At 37.6% G+C, this 20,926-nt stretch overlaps 1 protein-coding gene across 9 annotated transcripts in view; it reads right to left on the reverse strand.

Annotated features, from left to right (window-relative positions):
* Positions 1-425: 425 nt before the first annotated feature.
* LOC126161915 (uncharacterized) overlaps positions 426-20,926 on the reverse strand; it is a 103,317-nt gene continuing 82,816 nt past the window's right edge. For 5 of the 9 annotated variants that reach the window (XM_049918083.1, XM_049918081.1, XM_049918080.1 and 2 more), the window contains 3 exons: positions 15,727-15,960; positions 9,749-9,876; positions 429-1,014 (listed from right to left, as the gene is read on the reverse strand). In XM_049918083.1, the coding sequence (XP_049774040.1) occupies positions 812-1,014; positions 9,749-9,876; positions 15,727-15,960 (565 nt within the window). In that variant the 3' untranslated portion in view covers positions 429-811. Of the gene's footprint in view, positions 1,015-9,748; positions 9,877-15,726; positions 15,961-20,926 lie in introns of all 9 variants that reach the window. The other 4 variants (XM_049918078.1, XM_049918077.1, XM_049918084.1 and 1 more) reach the window with 3 other exon arrangements.

A 20,926-nucleotide genomic window follows, 5' to 3' on the forward strand; every position in this document is an offset into this window, starting at 1 on the left:
GTGAGAAACTGTGTCTAATAAGGAACATAATAAGTGGAAGAGCACAAATTACAACTTAAGTTGTAGTGGAAAACAATGGTTAACGTGATGGTAGAGAGGAAAAAACATAGGGGCAAGCCTCCCCAGAAGTACAGGAGACAGAGTGTTGCTGCCATAGGTTGCAAAAGACTAGTTATGCTAAAATGTAGAGGATGCTGATGGGTGACAAGAATAGAGAGCTGCCTCAAACAAGCTTCGAATTAACAACCATCACCCCATTTCTGCATGCAAAACACTTTAAGATAGTATTAACTGTAACAGAAAAAAAACTTGACAATCAATCTTCTCCCCCCCCCCCTCCCCCCCTCTCTCTCCAGTGACCTACTGCAGTACATAAACTGGTCATTTCAATTCCTACAAGGTTAGTCTTTCGTTTTACAGTTTTTTCAAGAAAATCTTGTATGCAGCAATTGTGAACTCAAAAAACTAAACATTTATTTCTACTTATGCTGTTAAGTGTTAGCTTCCATCCTCTGCATTTGAAACAGTACTTATTTTTATGTCAGGATATGTCACATTTTTTCATGCTGCACTAGTAAATTTTGTGTTTGCTGGGATTCAACCCATAAAGTTCACTAAATTTCTTAAAGGATTTTGGATACAGTTTTACATAAATAAGTTCCTTAAACGGTAACTTTAATAAATGGTGTTTGAAACAGTAATATTTACTTACATAAATACATTTTTCATGTCAATATTTTTTTTCCTTACAAATCATTTGGAAATTTCCAGAAATCAGAACAAAACAGTTCATGTGTCTGCAAAACTATAATTAAGCAACTTGATCCCAAGGGGCACAGCAAACATGTGGACTACTGCGTGGACGGCACCACACTTCGGGCCGCACAACTGCAATGCCCTTTCTGTGAGACATAAGTTCATCTATGTGTTCACGAGTAATACTGTCACAGTACCCCAGATCCAGCCGTCGCAGCTTTGGTAGACTGGAGACCAAGAGGGGCAAAAAATCACGACCTGCAATATCAATAGAAGGATTACAATTAATTGTAAAACAAAGTGTACAGCTACAAATAGACAGATGCTGAATAAAATGTGTTTGGCTGTCAAGAGAGCAATGCATGATGCCTTCACTGACTACCATACCAGAATATAGTCAAATGATATTTCATAAAACCCAAAGAAATTCTGGTCATACATAAAGGCTGTTAGTGGCACCAAATATAGTGTCCACTCCCTAGCGAATGAGACAGGAACTGAAATTGAGAGTAACAAAGAGAAAGCTGAAATGCTTAACTCCATTTTCAAATGTTCCTTTACAAAGGAAAACCCAGGAGAACTGACCAAATTTAATTCTCACACCATTGAAAAGATAAATGAATTAAGTATTAGGATCAGTGGTGTTGAAAAACAGCTGAAATTGTTAAAACTGAACAAAACTCCAGGACCCAAAGGAATAATTGTCAGATTCTATGCTGAATTTGTGGCTGAATTAGCACCTCTTCTAACTATAATCTATTGTTGATGCCGTGAACAAAAAACTGTGCCCAGGTCTTGGAAAAAAGCACAGGTCACACCCATTTACAAGAAGGGTAATATAAGTGATCCACAAAACTACCGTCCCATATCCTTGACATCGATTTGTTGTAGAAGCTTATAACATATTCTGAGCTCAGACATAATGAGGCACCTTTAACCGAATAACCTCAATGCCAAATAGCATGGATCCTGAAAATATTGAGCACGCAAAATACAACTCTCACTTTTCTCACCTGACATACTGAAAGCTTTGGATCATCAAAGCAGTCAGGTAGATGCAGAATTACTCGATTTCAGAAAAGCATTTGACTCAGTACCACACCTACACTTATTGTCAAAATTACAATCATATGAGGTATCAAGTAAAATTCGTGACTAGATTGAGAACTTTTTTGTAGTGAGGATGCAGCTTATTGTTTTGGATACAGACTCATTGTCAGATATGGAAGTAAATTTAGGTGTGCCCCAGGGAAGTGTGTTGGGACCCTTGCTGTTAATGCTATATATTAATGACCTAGCAGACAATATTAACAGTAACCTCAGATTTTTTTTGCAGATGATGAAGTTATCTATAGTGAAGTACTATATGAAAGAAGCTGAGTAAATATTCAGTCACATCTCAATAAGATTTCAAAGAGGTGCAAAGATTGGTAGCTTGCTTTAAATGTTCAGAAATGTAAAATTGTGCACTGCACAAAATGAAAAAAAATATAGTATCCTATGACTGTAACATCAGTCCCTGTTTCATTTACTAGGGACTGGCCACTACCTTTGGTGCCACTAACAGCCTTTACGTATGACTAGAATTTATTTGGGTTTTGTGAAATATAAAAATGGTTCAAATGGTTCTGAGCACTATGGTACTTGACTTCTGAGGTCATCAGTCCCCTAGAACTTATAACTACTTAAACCTAAGTAACCTAAGGACACCACACACATCCATGCCCGAGGCAGGATTCGAACCTGCGACCATAGTGGTCGCGCGGTTCCAGACTGTAGCCCCTAGAACCGCTTGGCCACCCCGGCCGGCTTTATGAAATATCATTTGACAGAAATGAGCCAATTCATCCAAATACCTGGGTGTCTCACTTTGTAGGGATATGAAATGGAATATTCACTTAGACTCAATTGTGGACAAAGCAGGTGTCAGACTTTAATTTATTAGTAGAATACTGGGGAAGTGCAATCAGTCTAGAAGTGCAATCAGTCTACAAAGGAGATTGCTTACAAATCACTCGTGTGACCAGTTCTAGAATATACCCATACCAAATAGGACTAACAGGGGTTATTGAATGTATACTGAGAAGGGCAACATGAATTATCACAGGTTTGTTTGATCCATGGGAGAGTCACAGAGTTACTGAAGAAACTGAACTGGAAGACTCCTGAAGATAAATGTAAACAATCCAAGAAAGTCTATTAACAAAAGTCAGGAACCAGCTTTAAAAGATGGAAAATACTATGATTGCCTTCACATTGCTCGCATAAGGATCGTGAAGATACGATTAGAATAATTACTGCACATGCACAGAGGTATTCAAAGAATCATTTTTCTTGCACTCCATACGCGAATGGAACACGAAGGAAACCTAATAACTAGTACAGTGGATCGTACCCTCTGCCATGCACCTCAAAGTGGTTTGCAGGGTACAGATGGAGATGTAGAACTGCTGTTTTGGACATTAATCAATATAATCTGCATCAGCATTTTTTTAATTAGCAAATGTGTTCTCCAACCTTTGGTGTATTAATCGCAATTCATTTGCAGTCATAGTGGCACATGTCATTTACAAGATGGTTGGCTTCAGTCAACACAACCCAAATCTCTTATCATTACAAAGTTATATATTGTAGTACCATGTTTACACAAGTATAAGACAAACCTGAATACAAGATGACTCCAATTTTTTTAAGAGGCTCCTTGGGAAAAATTAATTTTTAACATATTCTGACCAATCAAATTTAAAAACTTTTACTGATGTAAGGGATCTGTCTAAAAAGTTGACTTTATACCTATTCTAAATTTATGTCATTTATTGATTGTCTACATTTTGATAAAATGAATGAGGAGAAATACAATATACAAAAAGAAATTGATCACATTAATTTTTATCTTCACTACCTTTTCTGTTTACTGAGTCTATCGTCTGTGGTATCACTATTTTTAATCATTGCTGTCATCATCCTAAAGGAACAGCTCTAAAACTCATATCACAATTGCCACAAATATCTGTTTCTTTGGAATATGTGATTTTTGTGGTTGTGGTTGCTGTGGGACCCGATGGCTGTGTAGAACGAGCAGCTGACACAACCTCGTTCCCATCATACCTCACAGTAAGCATTGACAACTTGCTGTGCGAAACACACTAGTATGCCACTGGTCCCCACCTAGAGTTTGCCATCTCCTATTTTGATTCCAAGTGCAGAACTATTCAGGAAAACTGCAATTTAAACATGGTAGATGTTCATAAAAAGCCAAAGTATGCAATATACATTCCCTTGGTTGGCTGCATGATGAAATTTCTGCCTATTTGACACTCTCCTCCATGTAGTTCTCAGCCACACTAGGTCGCTGTTCCCCCTCCAACTTCCCTTAGTGCTGTGCTTCAGCAACAGTGAAACATGGACAGCAATATCTTATAGGGTGCAAGTCGTATCTAACAACAGCAACTAATACAGAAATAAAAGGTTGCAATCATAATTCAATCCAATTCTAGAACTTTTGCTCCACGATCTAGTGACCCCTGTTCATACAGTTTCTGCAACAGATCTTTCCACTGCTATTTATTCTTGTGATAACAATTACAGTCAGTTTAATATGATTTATTTTGTTTGTCTAACATTTCTTTTGGACTAATTTTTCTTCTTGTTTTATATGACTGTCATCATCTTTTTCTACAGCTGATTAAAAGCTGGTAATGATTTTCTCTGCTATTCTAATATGTGTACAACAACTGAATTTCTCATTTGCAACCCATTTGGCATATCATTAGTTTCTCATAACCAAATAACCTATTGAGTTGTGTTCAGAATCAAGTGATGGTTTTTGAAGGATATGATTTTTGCCTTTGAATGTTATCTTTGCTTAAAAAAGTATCATAAATGTATGTATACAATACCCATGCATGTATGAGAATTTTTATTGCAAACCTATTCGAATACAACAAAAGTTTGTAAGTTTATAGAATTAAATGTTATTTCCTCCTGTGTTTAACAAAATTGTCAGTTTTTAAGCAGAGCATCAGATTTTTGTGATGGGTAGTTTACAGTTTCGCGCATGTCCCTTGCACTAGTACTGCGATTCAAACATCATGTGATTATTCAAGCAAGGTCAGTATTTTATTAGGAAATCTCGATCATATATGAACAAGTATTGTTTGATATACTCTACCATTCGGAACTGTTCAAAATAAATTTGTACAAAATCTCAATAGTCAAAGCTTTATCTATAGATGTAAGACAACCCCTACATTAATCTATTAAACAGTATAAAAATGTTGCCTCATCAGTGATAGTTTGATCTGCGAATATAGGACAATCTCATATTTTCGAATGGCAAATTTGCGGAAAAACCATGTCTTATAATTGAGTATGAGGTAAGTCAATTATTATCCGCAATTTAGTTATACTTTTGTTTATTTTGGTAGCACTGTCTTTTTACGTTGATGACACATGCTTTGTTTATTTGTTGTTATATCTTTGCAGTTTTCAAGCTGCTAGATTAGTTTTGTTATCGCTGCTGTGCTGTTAATCATGGCTGCTTCGCTGTCTATTTGCACCAAAGAAGGGCAATGTTCAGTGTTCCGTTTTTGTGGTCAGAAGGCATATCAGGGGCTGAAATTCATCGAATACTTTCGGTATAGTACAGGAACAGTATTTTGCCATAGCCGAGTGTCTACAAATGGACTGAAAAATTCCGAAATGGTCGCACAAGTGTTACGTATGATGAAGGAGCTGGACGACCTTTTACCGCCACAAATGAAGAAACCATTGAGCGTTCACGTGAAGTCATTCTCTTAGACAGACGATTAACTATTGACAAAGTGGCACATCACCTGAAAATTAAAAACAGTTCTGCCTACGAAATCATCCACAACAGACTTGGGTGTCATAACATTTGTGTAAGATGCATCCCAAAACAACTCACACAGTTGCATAAACAAACGTGCTTGGACACCTGTAAAAAAACATTTGGATCACTACAGTAATGAAAGGGACAACTTCTTAGACAGGATCATTACTGGTGACAAAACATGGATCCATCATTACAAGACGGAGAGTAAAGGGCAAAGTATAGAACGGAAACATCCAAATTCACCATGCAAGAAAAAGTTCAAGACCCAACCGTCCGCAAGAAAACTGATGCTTATGGTCCAGTAGCGGAACATTATGGGGAAAGGGCACAACAATAAACAGTGTACGTTACAGTGAGATGCTTACTGCCAGGCTAAAGCCCGCAATTTGAAGCAAATGCCGAGGATTGCTGTCAAAAGGTGTTGTGTTGTTGCACGACAATGCCCATCCACATACTGCTGCCCACACTGCTGAAACACTCCAGAAACTCAAATTTGATGTACTGGATCATCTTCCATATAGTTCCCGATCTTGTCCCTTCTGACTATCACTTGTTTGGTACACTCAAACAGATATTAAGGGACCGTCGATTTGCCTCAGACAAAGCAGTGAAAGAAGCAGTGCATTCCAGGCTGGCAGCTCAACTGAGAACCTTCTTTTATGAGGGCATCAGGAAGCCTGTACAACAATGGACCAAGTGCGTTGAAACGCAAGGAGACTATGTTGAAAAATGATGTTCTTGTAAGTTTCCTATCGTTTCCTCCTTTCCCTTGATGGATTACAAGGTATTGACGACCTAAGAGTTTGACCACACCATGTGGGCCCCATTTTCAGCAGTTATTTTCTCCTCAATTAGTAAACTGGATGGTGCTCACATACCTTAAGCTATTTCTTACTGAGCACCCAGCCTAACTAAATCATGCAGTGAACAAGAAACACTTGCCAGATATTCTCCATCTACAAGTAATCACAGTTATGACATAAATTTGCTTCACTGCAGTGGGTTGTGCTCACATATCTCCAGCTATTTCTCACTGACCACCCGGCCTAACTACTTTATACATTGAACAAGAAACACTTGCTGACTATTTCTCGTCTATAAATAATCATAGTTATGCTAGAAATTTTTTTCACTGCAGTGTGTGTCTGATTTTTTTCTCTTTGAACTGTAAGTCTACTTTTATTCTCCACTGTATTTATTGTGTACATTTTTAAATATATCAACATTTCCCATCCATAATCCTTGCACAGAAAATTCTGATAAGAAGAAGTAAAATAATGAAAAATGATTCAGTTGCTCTTAGCATGTGGAATAATGTGGTCACTAAACTGCCATTACCAAACAGATAAAACATCTGGTTAAGAAATCAGAGCATATGTATACTGTAGTTTATTACTGAGAAAATATGGTGTATGTCAGAAACAGTGATGGAACTAATTACAAGCATTATATTGTACAAGAAAGTAAGAACTAAAATGACTGACAGGTCACGTAGGAGTCAAGCTAATTTTAATACTTTTGTCTGTGCTTTTGCTGCTCAGAACACGTCTTTTCCTTTATAATATTACTTTTAATTTTAAATACTCTGTTGAGAAAAGTCTCAAGAGAACTCTTTCAGCAAGATTACTGAAACTAACTTAGCAGCTCAACAATACTGAGGATATGCGAAACATCCTGACACTTGGCTGGAAATCTCTCCTTACATCTTTTAACAGTCAGAAAAAGTTTTGAGGCTGTCCCTCACAAAGTCCAGCCATATTTTTTCTCAGATATCACAATATCACTGCAAAGACTACTGTGGTATTCTGATAGCTTATGCACCTTCTGAATATCTCTTAATTTTTGACTGTGGTACCTTCCTCCATCCCCTTTTCTCGCATATTTATACTTTTCCCTTCAGGTAACTTACACAGGCTTCAGTGCATTCTCCCATCTTCTGTTTTACTTGCTCATTTACACTTTCAATATGTTATCATGGTGTGTTTCATTTCTAAACTGTCTGTTTCCTTCCTTAATTATTGTGAAGTTGTTCTGTTTTTCTTCTTCTTCAGCCCCCCCCCCCCCTTATCATTCATCCCTGCCTTCAGGGATCAAATTATCTTTCCATAACTTTTCTCCTCCTTTTTTCACAGTTACAGTGTTATCTGTGACTCCCACCTCTCATTCCACTTGCAACCAGTTTTCTTCTGTCACACATTCCATTATTGAACACAACTCAGCACTTTTGTCTTGTTTAAATTCTAGCTGCTCAACAGTTTTAATATATATGTCCTTTCCTTTTAGTTTATCTGCAGTCAGCATCTGTATTACCTTATTTTTGTCAGTATTTTGAATTTAGCTTTATTTGTCATAACTACTGGACCACAGTCATAGCCAGTAACTGCACATTAATAGATCAACATAGATCCAGTTCCCACAGCTATGTTTAACCACAATGTAGTAACTATGCTTGTTGAGTTTTGTGTAAAGATACAGGCTAACAACTTCTGTCACACACTGGAGAATTTTTGAAATTATTAATTTCATGTTTCAATTTTTCATATTCTCTTGAACAAAGACACAAAGATGTAATTACATTTTTACTATACTTGCACTGTGCGTTGTAACAAGATGTAAGCATTGAATTCATTGTTCCGATATTCCCAGTAAAACTTCCCTTTCACACAGCATGGAGCTTCCTCATCATAGAACAAACTCCAAAAGACACTGTGTTGCAAAGCTTTGTAGATCAATAATTACTCAACAGCTGCTCACATCTACCTGAGTATGGCCAAAGCATAATCAAAAATTTGCTCACTGGCTACTACACTCATGATAATGCATGAGAGCAATGAGTTCATACAGTGTCTTGCATAACAAGCAGATCTCCATGCAAACAAACAGATACATCTGAACTCCCAGCAGTTTTTCTCAATTTTTCGTTTATTCAAGATAAACTGACTTGCACTGAAAGCCTGTCTCATTTATAACGTGCTATTCACAGGTACCAATATGAAGCATCAAAGTGGTCTTATATTCAATACATAATGGTCTTATATTTCAATAACACACATGTTCTTCTACACAGTAGTGTGTAGTCAGCAGAAATATTCTCGGAGGACAATGTCTTCTGTACCCTGGTGCAAGAAGATGGTTCTGAATAAAATGTCTGTTCATGTTTTTGCTTATATGAATATGTTGGTGGAAAATTTTCTACATTCTGTTATATCCAACTGGTGTTACAAAGTTTAGAACAAAGCCTGTTATCCACACATTGTTCATCACTGCAGCTAACTACAGCAGCAGTGATTTTGCCCAAACTGAAATAGATACTGTAGACTCTTGGCCCTTGAAAATCATAATATATTCACGACTCCAGAGACAGAATTTCTTCAGCACCAACACACTGACTACAATTAGTTGTTCCTTGATAGCTTTTCTTAATTTTCCTGAGAGAAGTTGTCAGAGAAAGGCTTAGTAGAACCTTTTAGAATATTGGAGTAATATGCCACGTAACACTATTCCATTCATCAAGGCAAAAGTTTCTCAATGGTGCACTGCCATTTTCTATACCTGCCAGTACTCATAATGCTGGAATAAGAGCTATTACATAATGGCTGTTAGCAGTTCGCACACAGGAGATTACAGCGTGGTAATCCTAAATTCATTTATTACTACATGTATGCCACACAGCATGGTTTTCCACAATATAATATGAGAATATGAATCTGATTTGCTAGGTTAGGTGAACTTGCTCTGTTATGATCCATATTTCAACATTTTACATACTTTAGTAAAGAGTTACATTCCAGATTGGTTTCGGCCTTTGACAAATGTAGTTTCAAGTTATGTTTAAGAGAGCCTAATTTTTGTCTCATAAAGGTCCAAAGGTCCAAAGCAGTTGTTATGTTACACACAGAAAACAATGATTAACAATGCATCCATTCAACACAAATACATTATGTACTACACGATGCTAAAGCTCATATGAGTGAATGATAGAGTAAATGAATAGCAATTGTAGGTTTGAGGCTGCTCAAACACAGCCCAGTGCAATTGCAACAACAACAAATAATAAAAGTTACTGTATGTCATAGTGTGTACAATACTCCATGAAGTACACAAATTTATCACTGATTTTTGAAACAGGATACACACCTGAAAGGCCATCATTCCAGATAAGACTCATAATCTGTATATGATGACAGTGCTCGATTATTCGAGACACACCTCGATCTGAGATATGAGGGCAGTGTATTACAGACAATCTCCTGAGACCCGCACACCTGCAATCATAGCAGAGAATATGCATGTAGTAGATAACATTAAAAATTGTGAATTACCACTAAATATGATTACAGAAAAGAAAAGTTGTTAACTTCTTACAGAAGAAATATTTGAAACTGACATATTACTCTGATGTGTGTACTGATACTATAGTGTCACGTTTCCATAATTGATGATGATGATGATGATGATGATGATGATGATGATGATGATGATGATGATGATTATGATTATAGTGAGAGAAAGGAGAGGGTGTTATCCAGCACCAGCACATAACCTACTCATCTTGAATAGCACCAAGGGGTTTGCAAAGTGTAGTGTCACCATCCACCACCACCATTAAATAACTAAATAATAAACTTGGCCATGTGCTCTCACTGCCTGGGATCTTATGGAGAGGTTTGGAATTCAGCTAGGACCTTGACTTCAAATCTGCAATGAGGCATTTTACACCACCACCTCTCTTCCCGAAACTGACCAAATACTGGTGATTAAAATTAATTTTGGACCAAGATTTGAACCATATACCTCAAAGTAGAACAATATTGCAAAGCCATGTGTCAGTAGGCTTGACTAAAGAGCATAATAGCATAACTAGTCACTCAATGTCCACCTTAAAAATCTGTTAAATCTGTTTCTTCCTAAATTAAATCTTAGCTTCCTTATGACTGTGCCCCAGAAAATCAAGAACCATAAAAATAAAAAGGATTTACTACTGCTATCTGCCCTGTTCTAACTACAGTCTTGGTTGCTTTTTTAATGGAAAATGCTTATTTATCTTTCAGTTTACATCACCATATTTCATCAAGTTACTACTATTTCTATCATCTTTCTCATTTATTTCCAATCATATCAGATATGTAATTGGTCTTATCTTCTTGTTTACACAGTACATCGTGACACTGTTAAGATTTCAGTAAGATATTACTGTGAAAAAAATCTGTTAATCCATTCATTCGCACTGTATTAACTCAAACATTTATTTATTTAGTGTGTGGCACTGAAAACCATATATGATCACACAGGGTATTTGGGGGTAAAAGTACTTGTAGGGCAAACGTACAAATCAAGTTTTCTGGTCCCCAAAGCAGAAGTACACCATATTCCCACCAGGCAGTGCACACTTCATCTCTTCAGTTCTGGCCTTGAAGCTCGTCGTATTTGGACACTTACGGATGGAGAAAATACAGTAAGTCACTTTTGTATGTTTTCTATGTAAAATTTGTCTAGAGTTTTCATTGAATATTAGGCGAACCTCAATCTATCTACGAATTAGATAAACTCAGTATTGAAACAGTAATGTAAATGGATATGTAAAAAAATCTACTCACCAAGGAGCAGCAGGAGAACATACACACAAAAAGGTTTAACTTTTACAAGCTTTCAGAGCAAGTAACTCCGAAAGCTTGTAAAGATTTTTTTATTTATCTGTTTACATTACATTGTCAATAACTGATTATATTCATTGATATATCAGTATTGGGACTGGCAGCTATCAGATTCCAATATCCACCTTGATCTTCATGAATTTAGCTGTATGTGTTATCTGTAGACTTCTGAAAAAGAAAATGGCAGAATGGGGTAAAAGTATACAGGTATAACAATGTAAAAGTTCGTAGGAGTTACTTTTACCCCATCAATAAACTATTTGTGAACTTTTATGCCATAACCTGTACTTGGACTAGTGTAGTCTCCTCTCATGTATTCTAGCATTCTTTGTTGATATTTATTTATCTAGAGTGCCTAATCATCCACATTAGAGAACTTAATTTTTCTTTTCTATATTTTTTCTTTCACAGGGTGGTCATGTTTTCAAACATATCTACCTTTCAGGCACTCTTCGAATATAATCACATCTTCCACAAGACATTTTTTTCCAGAAACCAACTGAGAACATCAACTTTCACAGCCATTAACAGAGCCACTCTAGCATCAAGCTCTTAGCCTTTTGAAATGGGAGCTCAATATGGCTAGCATCCAAAGCTACTGTGTTTTCAAAGGCTGCCTTAAGAAAATGTCTTAAAATGCCAAAGGAAGTCAGCACTTTGGCCATTTCATGATAACTTTTTCATTGGATGAAGAACTGTGTTTCCCTTGATAAACATTTCTTCAGCCTTACTCTCCAATCATAAAATATTTACTTTTTGAATCACTGAAAAATAAAAAGTTCTTAATTTGTTTCTCCATGAATTTATTTATAATAAATTATTTTCCTCAATTGGGAGTAAGAGTATGCAAAATCATTTTTTAAGAAAACTTTTATTGCACCTCTCATAGCACTTGGATGACAAACTTCTGCACATTTGTTACAAAGATACCTAGCTGTTGCATGTGTAACTAATATAATATTGCTACAAGTTTTTTATGAAATTTTTAGTAAAACAAAAAATTTGTGCTTTTATCCTTCTACCCTATATAAGATATGACAAATAATCAAAAACAAATGATGTAAGTCCATATAAAAACAAAAGGATATTAATCTCATGGGTCACAAACAAACAGAAATTTTACATATTCAGTTGCTTCTTGGGTCACAGAAGTCTGATCACCAACCAGGATATGACCATAAAGGGCTTTCTACTTTAATGAGTGTATGTTGTGTCCACTGGTAACATACTGACTGTCTAATGAAATTGCCTTTACCCATCGATGAAATGAGTCTCACATCTGACACGGTTTGTTTTTGTCCTTTCAAAACTAGTCCATATTTTCTGGTGCAAGTCAAAGCTCGGGCCTTTTCTTTGATACCGGGAAAGTTGTTGATACATACTAATAACCACACTCCTCACTGTTTCTGTTATTCTTCATTGATATGAAAACTGTCAACAAATAGTTTTCTTGCTTTTAAGCATGGAGGCTGTAGTCCATCAATTGCCACACTTTAAGATTACTGGTGACTTGAAAGCAAAGGATTACTTTGTATTTCAGTGTATTTTAATTTTATGTTGGTGAATAAGTTCATAGCATTTTTGTTTTGCATGCTGGTATTCTGGTTGCTATAGGCTTTTTTGTCAATTACCATTTTTTATTTGTAATTCACTGTTGCTATTAAAGTTTACATGCTGTCATTTTGTCATATGGAGACAATGAGTGGAGCTGTAGACAAAACAAAATGGCATGCCCAATGGAGAAATCAGAAGATTTCTGACATATTCTCCTGTCTGAGTTCAATAGAGGGGTGACAGACACTGAAGCAGCCAGAAACATTTGCACGGTGTATGGAGATAATACCATGGACATAGCATGACAAGAAAATGGTTTTCTTGTTTTAAGGAGGCTTGTTTTGACATTAGTGACTCTCCGCATACAGGAAGAGCTTCGGGGTTTGATGAAGATCATTTAAACACATTAATCCGCAATGATTCATGTCAGTGTACTTAAGAACTGGCAAATGTGATGAATTGTGATCATTCCACCATCGTGTAACTTCTGCATGCTATGGGGAAGGTTCAAAAATCAGGTGTGTGGGTACCACATGCTCTAAGTTAAACTCACAAAAATCAGCAGTGGTCATAAGTGCATTCTGCTTGCTTGTCATCAATTGGTTCATGGACAACTCTGACCATTCCTGCCGTCTATTGTTATTTGTGATGATAAATGGTGTCTTTATACTAACATAAAGAACACAAAGGAGTGGTTGAGCCCAAACAAAGCAGCAACTCCCCTTACAAACACTGCACACATCCACAAAAGACAATGTTATGCATCTGGTAGAAAAGTGGCAGTGTGGTGTACTACTAATTGCTTCTTCGAGGTATAACCATCACTGCTGACATTTATCGTCAACAACTAAGGCACCTTGCAGATTCATTCCAAGAACAATGATGAGGAACACGCCATGAAGTGATGCTACTCTACGATAACATCCAGCTACATTTTGCTAGAATGATAAAGAACACTAGACAGTAGTTGGGTTGAGAAGTCACTCCACAGCAGTCTTATTCAGATGATCTTGCACCCTCATATTTTCAGCTTTTTCACTCTGTATCCAACAACCTTCAAAAAACTTCCTTTCTAGATGAATATGTGCTCCAATTATGGCTCAATGAGTTCTTCGCCTCAAAAGTACATGATATCTACAGCCACGGAACTGAAAAGTACCCCAGCTCTGACAGACTGTTGTAAATAGGGAAGGAGATTATTATTTATGACTAAAGTCTCTGTTATCTATCTTCTGTGTTTATTAAACATGTGGAAATATTCAACAAACTTATGAACCAGCCCGATAATTAAGGAGTAAAGTCACTAAATAGTAGAGACACTGAGAAGCCAACAGGATTGAAAACTTTGGTAGCTTCCAGAAGAAAACACACACACGTGTGTAAGGCTACATTGTACCAGCTGAATACACTGTGCTGGGACTGGAGTTCTGCAGCTTGACAGGAGTGAGGGTTTGTGTCAGGTAGGATGGGGAAAGGTGGCTGATGGCTGGGAGTGGGGCAACAGGTGCATAGATTTGGAATGTTGGAGGGATAGGAATGCAACACATTACCACTGAAATCAAGAATGTAGGAATGTGACACATTGCCATTGAAATCAAGCATGTTGTACCCAGCAATGTGTTCCAGCACCGAATGGTCAACGTTGTTCTTGGCCACAGTTGGTGGTGGCCATTCATTTGAGTCGACAACTGCCCAGTGGCCATGGCCACATAAAATGCCATGTAGAACTTTCAGCAGAGCTGGTATTTGACATATCTGCTTTCTCGAGTGGCCTCATCACCTCTGATGGGTAGGATAAGTGTGTGACAGGACTGGATAAGGGCGTGGTGGGAGGATGTCTTGCACCTGGGTCTTCCACAGGGATATGACCCATGTGGCACAGAGTTGGCAGTGGCTGCGACTAAAAGATGTACCAGGATATTGCATAGACTGGGTGTATGGTAGAATACCACCTTGTGAGGAGTGAGGAAAATTGCAGCTAGGATGTTTCTCATTTCCTGGCACAATGATAAAACAGTCAAAATCCTTGTGAAGCATATGGTTCAACTGTTCTAGTCCAGGATGATACTGAATGATGAGGACAGTTTTCCATTGCAGCTGGTTCTTGGGAGTGGTGGTATGCAAAATATGCTGTCAATGCCATCTGCAAATCAACACATCAAGAGAGATTTCTAAGCACAAAGCAAGCTGAATTGAGCTTCATGCTTAAGTTATTTATGTGCTAGTGCCACCTCACTTTATTATCCATCTGGATGCCTAGTAACTTCACATATGGAGCCTCACGCAGTATGAGGTATCTGTAAGTCATTTTCATTTAAATGATAAAAGTTACTGCAGTGCCGATATTGTTGGCACCTATCAAAGACAATGTGAACATGAACATGCTAATAAAAGAAACAGATTATACATATGACAAATATTAACTAGATAATAGCAGTGCAAAGATCCAGGCAGCAAAATAAATAACAACAGAAATGATGAAAAGACTACTCACCTCTCAACAGAAATCTAATATCGGTAAATATAATGCCTGAAGACTAAAAGAAACTCTGGTCTTCTCATTAATTCTTTCGCCATAAAAATTGATATACTCAAAGAGACAGTCATAATTTTTAATTACTATAGAGAAACCATTGAGGGTAGAGCGAAGGAAGTGAGGTATCAGTACAGCAGTACATGATTATTCAAGAACTGATGGCAAAGGAGACAAGGTGTACATTAACATGCAGAGGAAAAGGATACGAGATGGAAGATACAGAAGATATATGATAAAATGATGAGTGATAGCTGAAAAGTAATATGATGGAAGATGCGAGGGAGAAAAAACTGAAAGGGAAGAGGCAAGATAAAAGTCTAACTGGAACTGGAGGAGAAAGAAAGTCATAATGTGTCAGCAGAAAATCATACCTTTTTGCAATGATTTCTAACCCAGCATCAGTGAGAGCTTCACACCATGCCAGTTTAAGAGCAGTAAGATTCTCCAAGTATGTGGAAAAACTGAGGAAGTGTAGCAGCCCATTACGAGTAAGCTGTGAAGGGTCTGCCAGTTCCAGAGCACTCAAACTTGTCAGTGGTACCAAACATTCTGCGAGACCAGCATCTCCTAGGCCCTGACACGGTGCCAGCCCTAGTTCCTGCAATCTTAACAGGACACAAATACTGTCAACTACATCCTAAAATGAGCTATTTTTGTTATCTGGATAGCTAAGGAATTTTATCATAACAGAAAAGACAAGAATGAAAACTAAAAATTCCTACTTACCAGACACTAGAGGAACCAATATACAAATTAAAGACGGTAAATCCATGCCATTAACAATGTGAGTCCTTTCTTAGGAAAAAAAAGGCAAAAATAACAAAAGGTAAAGATTGAAGGGAAAAGTGAACAGAAGTTCATTTTTTCTCAAAAACCTATGTTCAAAAAAAAAAAAAAGGTGCACAAAAGGAAGAGAAAGTAGCGATGAATTTTCATTGTGACTGCCTCCATATTTTATGCTTTTTGTATGTCAGTTTTGCTAGCTGTTAAAGCAGAGCAGTCATCACAGAGAAATAAATAAAACAAATTTTATCACCATTTATTAACTACTACTTTCATCCATTCACCAAGCAAATACTTACTGTGTGTTTACCACAGATTGGTATTACAATAAGTTGTGGTCCTGCTAAGACAGTATATTATTTGAAGAAGATCTTTTATTCGCTACTATGGGCTAATTTCAAATTAACAGTCATTTTCATGTGAACATGTACTTATGCTCATACATATGCTATTCATGGACCATACAAAGCACTCTGACAACATGTATAATCTGCTAGAGCACATGTATAACCATATGTACATTTACACTTGACTGCTAGTTTGAAATTAGACAGTAGTGATGAATAAAACAGCTCATTCTAATAACATACAGTCTCAGCAAAACTACTTCTACTCTTGCTCAAGGTTTGACGCTTGTGGATCAAGAATAAGCAAAGAACCTTTTTGATGTGCTTAAAAGGAAGCAGTAAACTGCAGCATTAATAAAGAATGTCAAACCTGACTTTTTGTCACCATGCTATTGTTTATCTTGAACAAGTTCAGTGACTGGCAAAAAATAAACTACTGAAGTCCAGCTAAACACTGGTGTTACCTGTGGGCAAAGAACACAGGTTTGTACATGTCAAATGAGAAGAGCTCTATTGTAAATGGTGGGTTAATGTTGTTATTACATACACCTCAAATATCTCCAATACCTTTGTTCTTTTGAGAAAATATTCTATACCAGTACATTAGAAATTAGGTCTAAAGAGTGGTGTAAATTGTTGTGATACTGAAAAAGGTTAACTCACAATCCACTTTTGTATGGGCAAATACTGAAAATCAAAATAAGGAAGATAATAATTCAACCAAAATTTGCTTTTAACACAATTGCAGTTTAGTTCCTGTAATTAAATTATACATAACAATGTGCATGAAGAATTCGGTTAATGGTCCCTCCTTGAACACAAGATACATTAGATAAAGGATACACAGAAAAGAACAGTGTGAAGTGAATCTATTATCCTTGACTCATTCCCAAATCCCTAAAGCTTCTGCTTCCAGATGAAATCTACGGAACATGATGAATGAATGTCATGAAGATAAATATCTACTTGCAATATGGCTGCCAAAGATCTTTCATATTTTTAAATATATGGTTCCTTTATATGGAAAAGAGGGGAGATGGGTATACAGGAATCATCATTTCTAAACAATGCATGTTCAGGTTATCTGGAAAATAAACCAACTAGTGATTAAAATCAAAAGTGCGTTGTGTTCTACAGCTTCCAACAAGAAAGAATACAATATTTGAGGATAAAGACCATGTTAGAGGTATAATATTAGAACTGTGAATCTTGTTAGCAATAATATAATCAGTATAAGTGAACACTGACATAGGCTCATACTTACATCATTGACCTCCACATCCCAGTCACTTCACTTCACAAATGAAATATCTATTGACAGCTGAACAATGCATAGGCCTACAATTTCAATCAGTAGATCATATTCCATGTGTTACCTGATAAGGTATGGTCCAGTGGTGCCAGGTTACATCAAAACCACAGCTCGCTAATGCAGGGACTGTAACACTTTCACTACTCCTAGTTGATCAATGTCATTAAAGTCTTGGCTCTGAAAGATAGCATCTAATGGAAGAGCAGATCAGCTGTAGCAAACAGGGAGCACTTTAACATCTTTTTGTTTTATTACCCCAGGACATGCCAGGTGGGGCTACCTCCTATAAGATCTTCCTGAATATTGTTCACATAAGAACCAAATCCTTAATACCTATAGGACTATGTGTTAGATTCGTTCCTAACTGGGACTGTAAATGTCCGAAATTGTTGCTCAATTCCAGCATAATGCAAATTGTTGGTGCAGTTAAACTTGCTAGGCACCCTAAATTTATGAAAGGGGCAGTTACGTTATGAACAGACACGAGGAATAGGTTTTACATACCAGAGGAAAAAATGAATATTATGTGACATCATAGCAGACCCCATGAGAGTCATAAGTATTATCAACACAACTTGGCAAATCTGAAAGCAAACAAAGAGGACACGTGGTACTCTGACCCATTCAGTGTGATTAACTGCAAGAGTAATAAACAAAATGTTGGAAATATTCAGAGTTGACAATCTCTTTTTAACACTGTTGCAAACACAATGAGCAATTTGCGAGAAATAACTGTTTGCCTTTTTACCATGTCTTCATGCAACTTCGCAGTTCCCAGAAAGAAAAAAAATATCATACGACAAAAAGACAACCAAAACCATGCATCAATACGGCTGGTGTACAGTGTGATGGAATACTCTTTTTCTCTGCAGCCCAGTAGTGTTGATACCAACAGAACAGTAAAACTGGCCATCTGTTGAACACAATCACATGAAGTACATGAAATTTCAGTTTACTGGCAATACGGCCATCACTTTTAAGAGAAGTAAACTCAAAAAATTTGAAAGCAAACTAGCAGTAAGGCTTGCCCAAATCACATCATTCCTTTGATCAGATCTTTCAAACATAGAAGCCTCTTGTTTCCATTTTTCACATCATTTTATCAATACTATAACTAGTCAAACCTGTATTGGAGAGATATATCTAAAAAGAAAGATGATGAGACTTACCAAACAAAAGCGCTGGCAGGTCGATAGACACACAAACAAACACACAAAATTCTAGCTTTCGCAACCAATGGTTGCCTCGTCAGGAAAGAGGGAAGGAGAGGGAAAGACGAAAGGATTTGGGATTTAAGGGAGAGGGTAAGGAGTCACTCCAATCCCGGCAGCGGAAAGACTTACCTTAGGGGGAAAAAAGGACAGGTATACACTCGCACACACACACATATCCATCCACAAAGACACAAGCAGACATTTCAATGTCTGTTCTTTTTTCCCCCTAAGGTAAGTCTTTCCGCTCCCGGGATTGGAATGACTCCTTACCCTCTCCCTTAAAACCCAAATCCTTTCGTCTTTCCCTCTCCTTCCCTCTTTCCTGACGAGGCAACCGTTGGTTGCGAAAGCTAGAATTTTGTGTGTTTGTTTGTGTGTCTATCGACCTGCCAGCGCTTTTGTTTGGCAAGTCTCATCATCTTTCTTTTTAGATATATTTTTCCACATGGAATGTTTCCCTCTATTATATTGACTGTATTGGAGAGAGATACATATAATGCTCAAAATATTCAGGCATGACCTGATGCAGACACTGTCATATTTCCAACTATCAATTAGTCATATAGGAAAAGTAAAGATGAGGGTGGACATCTTTAAAAGGCCCACAGATGAGATAAGGGAAGCAATGCACAGGAGCTACGTGAGGCACCATTAGGGCTGGTGTATAGTGTGACAGAATACTATTTTACTGTACAGTGGTTCATGGTTCATGGTGTGGGTTCCTGTAGTCATGTCCTAGTTCATGAACCACGGGCAATATATGAGTGGCCAAGTAAGTGGTCCCGAAAGTCGGGATACCAGTTACTTTGGAATGAGGCTGGGCATCTCGGACATATTCTGAGTCGTGGTCACCTTTGTGCTCATACGGCAAAGACTACCAAATCCACCGGTTAGTCCCTCAGCCGTTAGGGGTAAAACCCAATGGGACTCGGGGCAAGTAAGGCTAGCAACCTGCTTCCCTGGTACTTTAAATATGATACTGGCAACAATCAGAGCAAAATGCCTCAGACCTTTGGAGGTGATGGAGTCCCACCTCTAACTGACAAACCAGGGACTCCTAAGATACTTGGCAAACAAAGGGTAATGAGATGGGGATCTATTAATATCAATGGGGGCTACTCTGGGAAGAAGGTAGAGCTGGCAGAGGCTGCAAGTAAGATGGGACTGGACATTTTAGCTGTTAGTGACATTCGGGTAAGGGGTGAGAAAGAAGAGGAAGTGGGAGAATACAAGGTCTACCTGTCAGGAGTCAAAGCAGGAATAGCACAATGAGGTGTAGGGCTTCACATCAGGAAAGAAGTGGAACCCAGCGTAGTTGCAATAAGGTATGTAAACGAACGACTGATGTGGATAGATTTGACAGTGTCTAGTAAGAAAATTACGATTGTGTCAGTATATTCGCATTGTGAAGGGACAGATCAAGATAAGATGGATAGTTTTTATGAGGCACTCAGTGATGTAGTTGTTAGAGTAAAGGACAAGGACAGTGTTCTGCTCATGGGTGATTTTAACGCCACGACTGGAAATCAAACAGAAGGGTATGAAAAGGTTACAGGTAAATTTCGAGAGGATATGGAGGCCAACAGGAACGGGAAACAACTCTTGGATTTCTGTGCCAGTGTGGGCTTAGTAATCACAAACTCCTTTTTTAAACATAAGAACATTCACCGGTATACTCGGGAAGGCAGGGGAACCAGATCTGTCATTGACTATATAATAACAGATCAGGCATTCAGGAAGGCTGTGAGGGACACACGTGTATTCAGGGGATTCTTTGATGACACTGATCATTATTTAATCTGCAGCGAAATTGGGATTGTGAGGCCGAAAGTGCAGGAGGTCAGGTCCATATGTAGGAGGATAAGAGTGGAGAAACTTCAGGATAAGGAAATCAGGCACAAGTACATAACAGTGA

The sequence above is a fragment of the Schistocerca cancellata genome, chromosome 2 (assembly GCF_023864275.1).
Source record: "Schistocerca cancellata isolate TAMUIC-IGC-003103 chromosome 2, iqSchCanc2.1, whole genome shotgun sequence".
Lineage (NCBI taxonomy): Eukaryota > Metazoa > Arthropoda > Insecta > Orthoptera > Acrididae > Schistocerca > Schistocerca cancellata.